The sequence below is a fragment of the Strongyloides ratti genome, scaffold srae_chrx_scaffold0000004, assembly GCF_001040885.1.
Source record: "Strongyloides ratti genome assembly S_ratti_ED321, scaffold srae_chrx_scaffold0000004".
NCBI lineage: Eukaryota > Metazoa > Nematoda > Chromadorea > Rhabditida > Strongyloididae > Strongyloides > Strongyloides ratti.
The window spans coordinates 241225-257466 of record NW_020171512.1 but is presented as its reverse complement, the minus strand read 5'-3'; the positions used below and the strand labels follow the sequence as shown (position 1 = coordinate 257466).

At 20.4% G+C, this 16242-nt stretch overlaps 4 protein-coding genes across 4 annotated transcripts; 2 read left to right on the top strand and 2 right to left on the bottom strand.

The window, feature by feature from the left end:
- Positions 1–1034: 1034 nt before the first annotated feature.
- SRAE_X000205300 (Hypothetical protein) lies at positions 1035–2220 on the top strand (the record flags this gene model as incomplete). The annotated part of the gene is made up of 4 exons (XM_024643440.1): positions 1035–1175; positions 1234–1398; positions 1474–1600; positions 1637–2220. The coding sequence occupies 4 exons, from the start codon at positions 1035–1037 to the stop codon at positions 2218–2220; spliced, it is 1017 nt and encodes a 338-aa protein (XP_024499524.1).
- A 608-nt stretch (positions 2221–2828) lies between these two features.
- On the top strand, positions 2829–4152 carry SRAE_X000205200 (Hypothetical protein; the record flags this gene model as incomplete). The annotated part of the gene is made up of 3 exons (XM_024643429.1): positions 2829–2900; positions 2961–3726; positions 3779–4152. 3 exons carry the CDS (start codon positions 2829–2831, stop codon positions 4150–4152), a joined length of 1212 nt encoding a protein of 403 aa, XP_024499523.1.
- Positions 4153–4357: 205 nt separating this feature from the next.
- On the bottom strand, positions 4358–8120 carry SRAE_X000205100 (Hypothetical protein; the record flags this gene model as incomplete). The annotated part of the gene is made up of 4 exons (XM_024643418.1): positions 4358–7041; positions 7129–7340; positions 7395–8063; positions 8113–8120. 4 exons carry the CDS (start codon positions 8118–8120, stop codon positions 4358–4360), a joined length of 3573 nt encoding a protein of 1190 aa, XP_024499522.1.
- A 3314-nt stretch (positions 8121–11434) lies between these two features.
- Positions 11435–15073, bottom strand: SRAE_X000205000 (Peroxidasin-like protein; the record flags this gene model as incomplete). Its single annotated transcript, XM_024643407.1, has 6 exons — positions 11435–12965; positions 13079–13271; positions 13357–13785; positions 14635–14700; positions 14776–14943; positions 14992–15073. 6 exons carry the CDS (start codon positions 15071–15073, stop codon positions 11435–11437), a joined length of 2469 nt encoding a protein of 822 aa, XP_024499521.1.
- Between the last annotated feature and the right edge of the window lie 1169 nt (positions 15074–16242).

Here is a 16242-nt window from a genome sequence, read left to right as displayed (position 1 = left end):
TCTCAATTTCATTAAATAATTCTTATAAAAAAATCTTGTTCTTTATTTAATGTATTAATACACTCCTAAAATTATTTTCTTTAGACACATCTTATTTTTTATATTTGCTATCTATATATACAATAAGGATAAGAAAATAATATCAAAATATTAATTAAAATGATATTTTTTTTTAAAAAATAAATTTTTTTATTATTTATACAAAGTAAAATTACTCTCAATATTTTGTTAAGTTTAAAGTAAAAAAAATATATATATATATCCCACGCAGTAATTTTTCAATATATATTGTATTGTTTAATGTAACATAAAGATAACCTACCCTTCTTTATTAAAAATTCATTTACTTTTTAAAAAAATCCTAGTGAGTTTATAGAATTTTTGATCATATATTTATTAAAATATGAGATACTTTATCTTAGTAAAGAATAAGATAAATCAACATATTATAATTACAATTGTATTTGCGTCTCTACGTTAGCTTACAATAGTAATAAATATATCGTTAATATGTAACTATAAATATACATTTGTATATCTTAAATCTTCCTCTTTTCTCTCTTACCTGTTTATTTAAAATTCTTACTTTAAGAATTGAAATTATATCTTAATATATGTTGTAAAATTAACCTACCATAACTTTATTTTTATCGTTTGTGAGGACAAAATTAAAGTTAATACATTACATATAACTACTTGATATAACTTATAAAGTTTTAGTAACTAAGAATTAATGATTATTAGTGGATGAATTTTTTTTTTATACCAAATTTATATAACTAAATTTATGTTTTATTTTAATTACAAAACAAAATATTTTCTAAAATTTTTCTGTAGTAATAATAATTATTATATCTCTTTATTAAGATATTTTTTTGTGATAAATTTTAATTTTTTTTTATGTATAAATGCAAAAAAAAAGTTTTTATTGGTATTTATATATTGATTAAAAGAAATATTATTTATGCTATTTTTTTTTATACTTATGTATTTTTAATAATTTTTTTAAAATTCTAGGGTAGTTTTATACAAAAATGAAGTATTTACCACTTGTTGTTATTGTCTTAGTTTTTTTATCACTATCAGAGGGTAAAATTTGCCCACTCGAAGACCATTATGTTTGTAATAAGGATGTATTTAAACATTCTTGTGTATGTGCTTTAATAAGAAATGAGGTAATTTATATAATTTATAAAAATTATATTGTAAATTATAAAAAAATTATTTTTTTAGAATCCTGCTCCAGAAAAAAGTTGTAATTTGGTCGCAAACATCGTTGACAATGAATTTGAAGCTTCCTCAATTACATTTAATTTAGACGACTCCTCTGAACAATTTAATACTTTTCCAGAAGTGGCCTTTAAAAAAGAAGTTTCCTCGGCTCTTAAAGTTAAAGTGGTAAGTTTAAAATATAAGATAAATATAAAATTAAATGATTTTTTTTTAATATATTATTGATTTAATGTTTTTTAGAGTGATATTGTTATTGTTCGTTTACGATGTGCTGATAGTGATAAGAAGTTGACTGTCCAATTTCTTATTCTTAAAGAAAATAGTACAGCCATGCAAATTAATGTTTCCACTTTAAAAACTGTTTTAAGTAAAAAAAAAAATTTAAAAACTTTACCTAAAATAGTTTCAGATGAAGATGATAATGACGATGATGAGGTTAGCAAAGGTGATGATAAAAAAGAAAGTGACAAAAATGATTCAAATGAAGAAAGTGAAAATAGTGTAGATAATACAGAAGAAAATAGTAACAGTGATAATAAAGATATATCTGTTGATGAGGAAAAAGACAGTGATAAAGACGATGTTAGTGAAGAATTAAATGATGGTATTGTCAAGAATAAGAATGAAGATGAAGAAGACGACGATGATGATGATGATGATGACGAAAATAGTGACGAAGATGATGAAACTGAGGAAGATAAAGATGGATCTGCTGAAGCAACATTATATAAACAAAATGATTTTATTGATTCTGATATTATTGTTAAAAAAATGAAAACAATGGGACATATGTCACAAATAGCTGAACTAGATGTAGAAGAAATTGAAGTAGTTAAAAATCTTTATTCAATTGAAAGTGATAATAGTAATTTCATTCTTTTTGTTCAAGCTATTTTCCTTGTCATTGCCGTTATATTGACATGTATTTGTGGATGCTGGATGTCATGTAAAAAAAATGACTATTCTGATGACCTTCAAAAAGTTTAAAATTCAAGAATATCCCAAAATATCCATAATGGTTATTTTTTTTTTATAAAAAATGATTCTATTTTTAGCATAATTTCTTGGTTACTTTTTTATGTTTATTAACATAAAATAATATACAATATATCTTAAACATGCATCATTTTTTTTTCATAAAATTTCGATATAAAATAAAATTTGATAATGTTTCTTTTTTTTTTTATTCATTCTAATGTTATTCTTAATGCTTATATAACAAAAATAAACGTAACGTTTAAATAAGCATTTTTATTATATTACCATTTTAATTTGTTCTTTTATTTCAAATAAAATTAGCTTGTGTATTTTTAATGATTGATTTTAAATTTATTTTTGATTGATTGTAATCAAAGCTATCATAAAGATTTTTATTTTTAACGATTGTAAATAAACAGTAATAAATTTATATAAATTGTAATTTTTAAACAATAATTGTTTAATATAATTTCCTAATAAACAACATATAAATAAAGCAATTAAATTTCCATAAACTCTATAAGATAGTTTAAATGAATAATTGTATTATTGAGTTTTTAACGTTAAAGTATTTTTAAATTTTTCTATATTTTTATTATAAATATTTTTTTTTAAATATGAAATTATTAATGTTATTTAATATTTTTTTTATAACAATTTTTTCTATTTTAAAATGTCAGACCAATAATGTAAGTTTTTTTTTTTGTTAAATTAATAAAAAAATTTATATATATATTTTATTTTTTTAGAGTATTATAAATGAAGGTAATGAAGAGTTTATTGATGTATCAAAAGCTAATATTAATCCTTATAAAGATAAAATAGAAAAAGAGTTATTTCCACCTTATATACGATGTGAGACTTTAGGAACAGTATCTGATATGTTTTTTTATAATACTACATTTATGAATTGTGCACCAACCCAATGGACATGTATATATGATGATCTAATATTATTAGCAAATAAAACGATGGCTCATTGTTATAATAGAAGAAATTTTGGTGTTGCATGTTTGTATGGTGGTTTTAGACCAATGTCTAGATGTAGAAATGATAATAAAAAATGTGGAATAAATTATTTTAATTGTAAAGAAAAAAAACCAAGAAATATTGTGGAATATTCTGATAATTTCTTATTTAAATTAGGAGAAGCAGTTAAATCAAAAAATATATCTATTGAAGAAAATTTGTTAGAAAAAATTAAAGAAGCTGATAATAGAAGAATATCTAATAATATCACTGATATAGAAGATTATCAAGAAAATACAATTATTGTTGATGATAATTTTCTATTAGAAAATGATGAGATTTTTGACTATAATGTTACGGAAGAAAAACTTTTTACACAAATTGTTTCTTCTACAGAGGATGTTATAGCTACTACAACATACACATTACTTAGTAGCACTTCAACATTATCTAATTCAGTATTTGATAAAATAAAAGATAATAATATAACATATAATGAATTTAATAATACATATAATGAATTTTCAAAAACATTAACTTTAAAAAGTAATGAATTAAAAAACATTTTTTTTATTTATTTTAAAAAAATTATTTATAGATAATTCATCAGATGATGTCATCCAAAATAATATAATTTCTGATAAAAAAAATTATACTGAAACAATCAAAGAAATTAATTTAGAAAAAAATAATGGTGTTCAACAAAATAAAATAAACACATCTACACAAAATTATCAAATATTTATGGATATTAATAATTTTTTAAATAATCCTATCAAAAATACAACAATTTTATTTTTATGTATAATTATTATTATTATATTTATTTTTATTTGTTGTAAAATGTGTGGAAAAGCAACTTATGTATATGAAGTTGCAGAACATCAAAGATTAATGGATATTAATGTTAATTCAACAACATTTAAAAATGAAACATTTAATCCTAGTTATCATAATAGAAGAAAAAATTGAAAAAAAATTTTTTTTTAACTTTAATTAAAATATCATTTTTTTTTAAGTAACAATTTTATTAATTTTAATATGTATATATAATTAAAATTATATTATTATTAATTTTTGCTTTTATAATTAAATATTTTAAAATCAGTAACTCTATTTGTACAATATTAAATATATATGGTAATAAAAAAAACTGGATAATATATAAATATTAAAATTATAAATTTATAAAAATAGATAACTTTTCTTTTAATAATTTTATTTCTTCATCTTTCATTTCTATAACATCTTGTAACATTTTATTTTCTTGTTTTAATTGTTTTATTATAGAATTTAAATTTGTTGTTTCATATGACTTATTCAAAAAATTTAAATTTTTATGATAGGTATTATAACTAAAATCAATTGGTTGATTTTCAAATTCAACTAATTTAATATCAATTCTTGTTTCTTCATTTTCTGTACATTTTAATATATGTTCTTCTGTTGTATTATTAATTACTTGATTTTCTTTTGTTGAATTATAACTATTGTCACTTTTTTCATCATCTGTCATGTTGAATGATTTGACAATTGAATGAAATTGAATTTTTTCATTTGATATTGTATCATTAGATTCTGGTTCATCTTTTAAATTATTTGCAATTAAAGCATCCGTTATTGATTTAGCCATTCCTTTTTTATTAATTGTAAATAATTCATTATTACTTATTGTATTTGATATGCTACAATTTATACTTTTACTCATTAAATCACTTTGAAACTCCTCTTCTTCTCCTCCAAAATTATCAATTTGAAATGATGTAAGACTTCCTAAATTATTCATTGAATAACTATTTCCTATTAACATTGGTTGATCATTCAATTCATCATCAATTAATCCAGCTGATGAATCAATATTTCCTCTACTTCTTGGAGTTTTGGGTGTTAAATATTCTTCTTCATTAACAACAGCTGGAACACCAGAAATAACATCATCTGTAATTGTTTTACAATTTTTTTGTATTAATGATATCGGTGGTGTTTCTATCATTGGACTATTAGCAATTCTTGTACATTCTGATTGTGCTAAAGGTGCTTTTCTAACTTTATCTTCACATGATATATTTTTTATATTGTCATGTTTCTTTTTGTTTTTTAAAAAAAATGAAAAAAATTGTTTACCAGATTTTCTTGATGTATTACTTTTTAATTTAAATGGTTTTGAATAATTTTTTCCATTATCATTTTTAGTTATAACACTTTCATATGGTGATAAATGAACTAATTTTTTTGGATTACAAACAGATTCTTTTTTAGTTTTTTGTATATCATTATTATTTAAATTATGTGATGAAAGTTGTATATCTAATTTGAAACCATCACCACTTTTACATATTTTATCTTCTATAATATCACTATTACTACCAATTGAATCTTCAATCATTGGAATGTATGTTGATTTTATAAATTCTGGTGGTAAAATATTATCAATAACTTTTGATTCAATTACCATATTACTATCACATAAATTAGTTGTATTATTTACAACATCATACATAAATGATATAGGTAAAGTATTACACGTTGGAAGAGAAAATTTTTTTTCAATATCACATTCATCTGAGGATGTTTCAATTACAATATCACTTGTACCACTTGATAACGAGTTGATTGAAGCAAAATATATTGCATCATTAGTTAATTTAGAATTAATGTTATTTGAAGTAGAAATACTATTACAATCATTATTTATATTATTTGTTAATTCTTCATTCAATTCATTTGTTTGGGGTGTATTAGTTGCATTTTGAACTGATATATGATCATTAACTACATTATTACTATCATTTTTAACATTACTCTCTTTAGAAGGACTATTATCCAGTAATGATTGAATATCATTATCTTTATCAATATTCATTGACAAAATACAATTTATTGCTTCTTTAATAGTTTCATCTTCAAGATCAAAAGTTGTCAAATTATTCTCAACTAAATTTATTGCTTTTTCTAAAATTTCTTCCTTTTTTTTAAGATTTTGTTCTACTATAGTTTGATTTTGTAATGTTTTGTCTAATTGTTTTATAAAATATTCATCAATTTCTTTACATTTTTCTATATTTTCTGGTAACTCATTTTTATCTAATTTAAATGGTTTACAATAATTTTCTTTTAAAATTAATGGTAATTTTTCTGAATTAGTATTATTTTTTGGTATTTTTAATGGACATAAATCATCATCATTTCCAATTTCTTGACCAATAACTTTTGAAATTTTAAAATATAATGGTGCATATGTTTCAACACAACTTAAAAGTTTATCATCTTTTGTAGGAGATTCATCATAATCATTATTACATTTTCCAAATTTTTTAGGTACAACTAATGGTCGATTTAAAGGATTTTCTAAATATAATTTTGATTCCATTTCAGCACAACTTGGTATCCTAATTTCTTCTTTAAAAATTAAATTATTTTCATTTGATATTTTTTTGTTTGGACTTTTGATTTTTTCATTTTTAATTTTTTTATTATTAAATAATGATTTAAAACTTAATTTACTAGTTTGTTTAGTTATAGTTGCTTGAATGTCATTTTCTAATTTATTTAATTTTTCTTCTGTAGTAATGCCTACCTTTTCACATTTAATTTCATTCTTAATATTTTTTATTAATGTATTTTCTAATTGACCATTCTCATTAATATTTGTGGATGATGTATTAATTTTTAAAGCTAAATTTTCTTTTATTAATGATAAATTATTATCATGTTCATTTTGAAAATTATTTTTTGTAGGTTCTTCTGTATCAACAGAAGTATAAATACAAAGATAATTATCTTCAAAAGATTCTTCATCAACTGGTTCTAATGTATCATTATCTTGTTGAACATTTTTTGAATAAAATTCACTTATTTGTCCTGAAATATTAGCATATATGGGATTATTCATTAAATTTGGATTCTTATTTCTGTCAAATATGGAAAGCTCTAAGGGAAAATAAATACCTGTTTTATCTTCTAAACTCTGGCTTCTTTTTAAGGATTCAGCATATAAATTAACATTTGTTGGAAACATTGTTTTCATGAAATCCATACTAGTACTACCATTAACATTTGTACTTGAATTTGGTATAGGATCTTTAAATTTTCTATTTCTAATACGAAATTTTTGAGCCATAGTAATTAGTGGACTTTTTCCAAGAATTGAATTTGAATAACTAAAATTATAGGAAAAAAATAATTATTAATTAATATAATTTATTAAAACATACTTAGTATTAATTTTTGGTGAAAAATTTTTTTGAGATGTAGATTTTTCATTTAAATTCATTTCAATATTTTTATTATACGAATTATCCTTTTCTTTGGTATTCATTTTAAGAATATTTCTCATTTTTAATCTTGGTATTTGCGTGTATCTATTATCTGTATCATCCTTTTCCTCAATAGATTTATTTTTTTGATGCTTTTTCCAGTATTTTCTAATTTTAAATTTATCAACAAAATTGTTATTCTTTTTGTCATATTCATTTAATTCACAATTTGTCATTGCATCAGTTGTTTCTTTATTAATAACATTTTTATCAGTCATTAAAATTCCAACTTGTTTTGATAAATTATTTTTTTCAGTATCATTATCAATGATAAAATTTCCCATTTCATCATTTCCTTGTGAAAGTATACTTTTTAATGATTCATCACTAAGTGATTCTGGTATTGTAGGTATAGCCCAATTTAATGGAGGTCTCCGTTTAGGAACATAATTTTTTTTAATATCTTGTGGCGACATAACACTAATTCTAGATAAAGATTTTGGAGATGACTCAGGACTATTTTCAATTACAACTGATCGAACATTATTGCGAAAAACCATTACAGGTGTATGAATTCTAGGATAAGGATAAGATTGATTTCCTGAACGCCTTAATCCACGAAAAGGACTAAAAAAAATTAGTTAATATTATTTTTATAAAAATTATTATTATTTACCTGTTCATTATTAAAATATTTTGCAACACTATTTATTATTAATAATTTTGTTTTTTTTAAATAAATTTTAAATTATTAATTTATCAATAACACTTCATTAGTAAAAGTGTCTTAATATAAAATACAATCTAAAAATATAAGTGTTATTGAGTAATTGAAAGGATGTAAAAGAATAATTAAAGATATTTACAACTAAAAATCTTTTATCCATAAACCATTTCTAACAGCTTTTAAAAATTTTTAATTTCTTATATAATAATCTTAAAGAAAGATAAGACAACTTTCGATTATGCATTCTTTTTCATCCTTATATGTACTACATTTTTAGATAAAGTTTATTATAAAAATGATAAAAACTTGTTAAAATTATGTAAAACTTGAGAAATAAATTTAAATGTTGTTTTTATAAAACATTTAAGTAATGGATTAATTTAACGAACTTTAATTTATTTTTAAAAAAATGAAATTAAAAATATGTATAAAAATAAAAATATATGAAAGATGATAAAAAAAAAAATTTTTATTCCTATCATACTTAAATTTATATATCTATATATTATAACACATTTATATAATGTTAAAATCATAGTAATGATATAACGCACCGTCAATTATAGCTCAACTCCTTTACTAAAAATGCCATTTATCATTTAATGACAATTCCAAACTAAGCTACTTTATTTTTCTTTTTCGTTAAAAAACCGATTAAAATATTAAGTGAAATATATATATATATATATATGAATATATATAAATATATTTATAAATTTATAAAAAAAAATGAATGAAATTTTACCACAGTGTAATATAATAAAATAAGAAAGATTGTACTACTTAATAAAATAAGAAGGTATATAAAATATTATACAAAAGAAAAAAATCTTTTATAATAATTCAAAGAATTTTTAAATTTAATAAATTTATTAAAAATTGTATCTATTTATAAATTATGTAAAAGCAAAATTATATTTAATATGAATTTTAATATATGCTAGCTCTAAAATTAACAAGAATTGTAGTGTTTAGCACGCTAAGTAACAATAATGATGGACAATTAGTGACAAGAGCATGAACAGATGTAAAATATAATGACAGATAAAAAGTATACGGATGCTTGAAAATAAACATTAGAAGCTAATTCGTTAAGTACCGGTTGAAAAGGCACAAATAGTTTATTATATAAAAAGATTTGAAAGTTAATATTAAATAATATTTATAATCTTATAATTAAAATAAAAAAAACAAAAAAGTATAAATAAAAAGAAAAAAAAAAAAATTTTTTTTTTAAATTTATAATAAATGTATATAAAAATTATATCTAGAATCACTTTTTTTATATTAAATAAAAAAAATTATAATAAAAATATACTTTATAACACATTATTTTTTTAACAAGTAATAATATTATGTCTTACTTGTTATCCTTTTAAGCTAATTATATAAAACTTTCAAGATTTATGTAGTTAAATAACTTTTTCTTAGTTATTGGTAAAAAGAAAAATTTTAAAATCTTATTATATTTGTTGAGTTATTTATAATAATGATATTTCATGAATAATAAAAATTCAAACATACGAATAAAGCGTTTACGTAATAAACGAATATTGAAAGGAAAACTTTTATTTAAAAAAAATTTTTAAAAGAAAGTTTAAGCTTTGTAAATTAAGCTTTTACATATGTCGAGATATAATAGATATTATTATAGAAATACATACATATATTTTGATAACAATATAACTAATCAAAATAAGTTTATATTGTAAATAAAAACTATGAATATAATTTTTATTTTGTAAAATATATCAATGAATTTTTAAAATAAAAATATATTTTACTATATTTGATAAATAAATTATTTTCTAATTATACCTTATAATAATAAAAAAAATATTTTTAAAATATAAATTTCTTTTATTAAAAAAATATATATAAATAAGATAAAAAATGAAATGACAAAATTTATATTTTATTTAAGAGTTATATTACATACCTTATATTTTGGAAATTTAATATAAAACAAATAACAAAAATTATTGAAGAAGAAATAAAATTTAGAAAATTTTTGGAGACGACTACAAAGAATTACTTTACTTATATAAAACTAAAAAATGTTAATTTTATTAGACTGAAATTTTTTCTTTACTTATATAATAAAGAATATTTATTAAATTATTGTAATGCAACTTTTTTTTTTATCTTTTTTTTTTTGAGAAATACAAAACAAATTTTTAGTAAATATTTTAAATTGCCCAAGAATATGATGAATATAAACAAGAGTTATAAATATTAATTTATATCTACCATTTAAAATTATATAAAGTAGTTTTATAAATAATGCATTTTAAAGTTAGAAAATATTATTTAAATATGTAGGGAAAATATTTAATTCAGGTATTAATCTTTAATTTTAATTTTTATAAATACAAAAAATTAATATAAACGTGAGAAATAATAAATTTAAAATTATCTTTTTTATTATTAAAGTTAGCATTAAAACATATAAAAATTTATGTAATCTTTAATCCAATTTTTAGGAAAAAAAATTTAATATAATAATATTTGTTTACAAATTTTATTTTTATATATTTGATAGATAATCATTTCAATTATGTTAAACCAATTTATATATAAAACATATTTTTAAACGTTTTCTTATACATGAGAATACTTTTTACTATCCATATTTATATATTATAATAAATGTTTTTAAAAAAAATATTTTATATGTAAAATTATAATGTTTTAAAATATACTATATATTATATTTGTAGACATTAAATTTTAATGTAGCATTGATGTATAAGTTTTTGTTTCTCTGTATAAAAAAACGAAATAATCTTTTTTCTTATATTTTTTTCAAATAAAATATTTTAAAATGTCATATTTTGTAATTTATCAAAAAATATCATCTTTAAAAATAACTAACATTTATTTATATACCGATAATTGAAAAAAAAAAAAATTGAAAAAATATTTTTTGTGGTTAATTTATAAATAAACTTATATATTTTAAGAAATTCTAATTACTTTCTTTATGAAAACTTCATACATTTGTTAGTTATTAAAAAAATATTCAAACGTAATTTTAATATATTTCTTTTTATTTTATTTTTTAATATATCAAATAAATTATTGTAAATAAAAATTTTTGTCACAAATAATATTAATTGTAACAATATATTATTCACAATAGTTTATAAGATAGCATTTGTATTTTAAATTGTAATGTTTATAAAAAAAAAGTTTTAATTTACGGTTTAAATTGTCGAAATAAAAAAATCTTATCCTATATGTATTATCAAACATAAAAAAAAATATTTTCTTATTCTTTCCATTTTGAGAGATCCATTTGAGGAATTTGTGAACAAGAAGTCAGTGATGATATTCTAAATGCTTCTTTTGTAACAAGATTCATATTATCACCATTATCACATAGAATTCTTGAAAAAGAAGATTTTCTTATTTCTTTTAATTGATTTGGTGTAAAAATACCAGGATTTTCATAATAAAATCTATCACCATCTCTTGAACGTTTAAATTGTGGTCCTATAATACATGTTATAGTTGGACCAACAAGACCTTGGAGAACAGGATCTTCTAAAATGGCACCAACAAATAAATCAATATTATTTATTGAACCATACATTTTTTGCAATTTACTTCTTGTAAATGGAGATAATATTTCATTTGAAATATCTTCAAATGTTTTAGCATGTTTTAAACCACATAATTCTCTAAATTTATTATATGATGGTAAACCATGATCACGTCCTCGTTGAATATTTATACTTCCTAAATCTGTTGATTCAAACATATTTTCTGTAATAACACTTGTTAATCTTTGTGGTCTTTTTAATTTTGTAAACATCATTCCTCTTAATATTGGATCTATACCACCTTGTTTAACTAATAATTGTGAATTTAATGTTCCTTTAACAAAATTATATGAACCAAATGATATATTTTTAAAATTTTCACCAAGTCTTGGAAATGTTTCTTGAATCATACCATGACCATATCTAAAAGCACTTGATGTAAATTCATTAACAATTGTTGCATCAACATTTGGATTATAACCTTTATATGGTCCTATTGCTGACATAAAAGCTGAACCTAAAATTTTTGGTAAATATTCTCTATAAACAATTGCTTGTATTTGTGCACCAACTAATTTTCTTGTCTCTTGAAATATTCTTTCATCAGACCAATGTGGATTAAGACGTTTAAATATTCCAGCAATTCTATTATGTTCTCTGGTAAATAATATATGAATTGAACTTAATCCAATAAATAAATTAACACGACTATCACCAGCAATAAATATAACAGTACAACTTTTATCATTTTTACATCTAGATTGATCAAATGGTAATGTTTTTTGACCACCAAATGTTGATAATTTTAAAAATGCTGTTTTTCCTTGTCTAAATTTTTGTAAATCATTAACACTTGATCCATAAATAGGTGAACCATCAATATATCCTGTATTTTCATTTAATTGTTGTCTTGGTTTTGTTCTTCCAGAACCACATATAGGTGATGATCTTGATATTTTTATACAACCTTCACGTAAAAATTTTGCATTTGTTTCATTTTGTGATAATTTTATTGCCATACATCTTCCTTCAATATTACTACATCCAGGACATTTACTTGATGGTACTAATGTTGTTTTTGCCATATCATGAGATATAAATTGTCCAAATTGCATTAACAAACTATTATAATCATCTGCATGAACAACAGCTTTTGAAGATAATAATATTCTATTAATTTCTCTTGGACTAGGTCTAACATTTTTTATTGATGATACTGGTGCACCAAGGCCATCATCATATTCAGGAGGTAGTAATCTATAAAAAAAAAATAATTTTTTTTTTAACAATTAATTTGTTTCATATGATAAAAAAATTAAATAGGATAATGAATATGTTAAAAAAAAGTAATATGAATAATTTTATATTACCTGTTATATGGTCTATATGAAGCTCCTTGAAGTGGTTTTTCTAGGTTATTACAAGTACCATCCATTGTTCGGAAATATAAATTATAACAGAGATTTCGTTCACAATTTGATTCATCAAGTCGTGGAGTACATGCATTAGCGAGGTTACTCCGAATTACATCATCCAAACTAAGTGTTCTCCTACCATCATTATCTAAAATATAACAAAAAAAAATAATAATAATTTTTTTTTTTTTAATTATTAATTATTTAATTAATAATATGTATTATAATAATACCTTCAGAAGTAAAGATAAGATTATTTTTTCTTATATTTATAGCTATATTTGTTGGATCATCTAACAAACGTTTGCACATTTCAATTTTTGAACCTAAAACATTTTTTGATTTTTTTATTGGTGAAACTGTTGTTTGTTGTAAACTTGTTGGAATAGATTTTATTGTTTGAATAACCGGACGCAAAGTTGTTTTTGGAAAAGCTGTGTCTTTTGTTTGAAAAATTTTGTGAGATAATACTGTTAAATGAGAACTAGCTGGTGTTGTAGAAATTGGTAAAGGAAAACTACGAGGTTGACTTTTATTAATATTAATTCTTTGCTTGCCATGTTTTGTTTCAATTTTTATTGGTAATTCAGTAGTATGTTTCAAGTTATCAGAAACTAATGGTTTATCTTTTAAATTTACTGTTTTGTTATTATGCACTTTATCTAGAGTTAAAATAAAAGAATTATTGGGAATATTATTATTGATTGGTAAAAGTTTTGGTAATGTTATATTTTGAGAAATATTACTTTTTAATAATATATTATTTTCATTATTTTTAAAATCAGCGTTATCATTATCTAATAATGGTAAATTTGAAGTTAAATTGTTTTTTCTTTCAATATTGGTTGTAGTTAATGAATCTATTTGAAAATTATTTATATTTTGTTTAAAATTAGGTTTATTTGTTGTTGTGGGTGTGGTAATAATTTTTTTTATTAATGGTTTTGTCACTATTATAGTTGTTGTTGGTGTATTTGATAATATATTATTGTTAAATTTACTGCCATTATTGTGAAAAATAATAGATTGTGCAGTGTGTGTGCCATTTAAAGAATTTTGTATAGGTGATGGTTGAATTGTTGTTGTAATAAATTTTGATATTTCGGGAATTGTAGTAGTAGTAGTAGTAAGATGGGAAAGTGTAAAAATAGTATTTATATGTAGCGCATTATTTAAAGATTTACTTTTTAAGGTATTAAGGGAATTTTGAAATTTTACATTATTTTGTAATCTAGGAATAAAAGAAGGTTGATTAAAATGGGATATAATTTGTGTTGTAAGAGGTTTACGTGTTACAACTCTTGATAATAAATTTGTTTGTGCACTATTTTTTTTTCCTAAATTTTGTGTGCTAGAATTTATCAGTGATTTATTAATAACTATTTGTTTATTGGATAATAATTCTTTAACAGACATAATAGGAAGAAATTTAGTTGTAGGAATATTTTTATCATGTTCATTTAAAGAAATCGGTGCTTTTATAGGAATGTGTTTTAAAGCAATAAGCTTACTTGGTAATAAATTTACTGGAACTGGAATTTTACTAGGCACTTTTTTTGATGGAGTAACTTTTGGTGCTAAAATATTTTTGTTATTAAATTAATTATTTTTTTTTTATAATTAATATATGTTAGAAATATATTAAAACTTACTTTGAGTTTTACAAGCATTACATGCTAATTGACAATTTTCTTCCATCCATTTTTTATTAACATGACATTCACCAGCTGATGCCCAAAATCGACACCATTCATGTTGATCACAACAACCATTTCGTCGGCATTTAAAATTTTTAGTAATTGGATTATCATCTTTTGTTTCTATAAATATAATTAGTTTAAAAAAAAATTTATCATATTATATAATACCTATGATATTAAATAATAAAATTTCGATTAATGTTAATCCAATTATCCATTGGTTGATTCCTTTTTTTATTGGAATCCACATTTTATAAAATATAATTTCTACAAGAAAAATATTGTAAAAATTTAAATGATATAAAATAACAAACACTCCTTCTTTAAATAAAAATTAATTTATAATTTGTTAAACTAAAATAAAAGAAAATGTTTAATAAAAATGGTATTAAAATAAAATGAAAAGATAGTGAGCTTTCACTTTGCAATTAACAAGTTAAAATAATGACAATAAATATATTTTTATATTAAAAAGTAACATTACTTATTTAATATCAATTTACCGCCCAGTTCTCTATCACATTTAATGTTCAAGCATTTTACCTTGTATAGTGTAACTCTATAAGATGACGAGTTGTTTTATTACAAAAATTATTAAATATAAAAATATAAAAAATTTATCATTAATAAATAATATTGTATTAAAATTATCAAATAAAAAAAGTAACAAATGATAAAAGAGTACAGTATTGAAGTGATCAAGATATAAAAATTTATCAAACGATTAAAAAAGGCAAAATAAAAATTTTTTTTTTTCATTAACATTAATAATGTTATATATTCATTTTTATTATAAAGTTTTTTTTTATTTAAATATCACTATCTTAAAAATTTACACATTATATTTTTGGGCAATTACACTTTTACAAATAAGATATAAAATTAAGGCAAAAATAATTATTTGAAAGGCAGTTATTGTAAATGGTAATGTGAATATTCAAACATTACTGTTTATTATTTATAGTATTTTAATACTTTGTTATAGAAAAGAATGTGAATTTTGCTTAATAAAAATAATATAAATGCTATATTCTATAAATTAAATCATGAATTTTATATATACTATATATATATTTATATATATATATATGTACATAATTGCACTAATAAGAGTATACAAAAATGATGCCACTATAATTATTTATAAATTAGACATGTTGATATATTTGATCAATGTCAAATATGATAAAGCTATAAGATTATTTCAATTGTTATTTAAAATTATGAAAAAAGTTGCAATTAAAAACTATTTTATATGTATATAAGATATTAAAGTAATAAATAATGTAATTTATATTATGTTGATTGTAATAATTTTAAATATATAAGAATATAAAAATAAATTATATCTTACTGATAAAAGAATATTTAGAATTAGAAATTACTTGTAAATAGAAATATTTTAAAAGTTATATATTA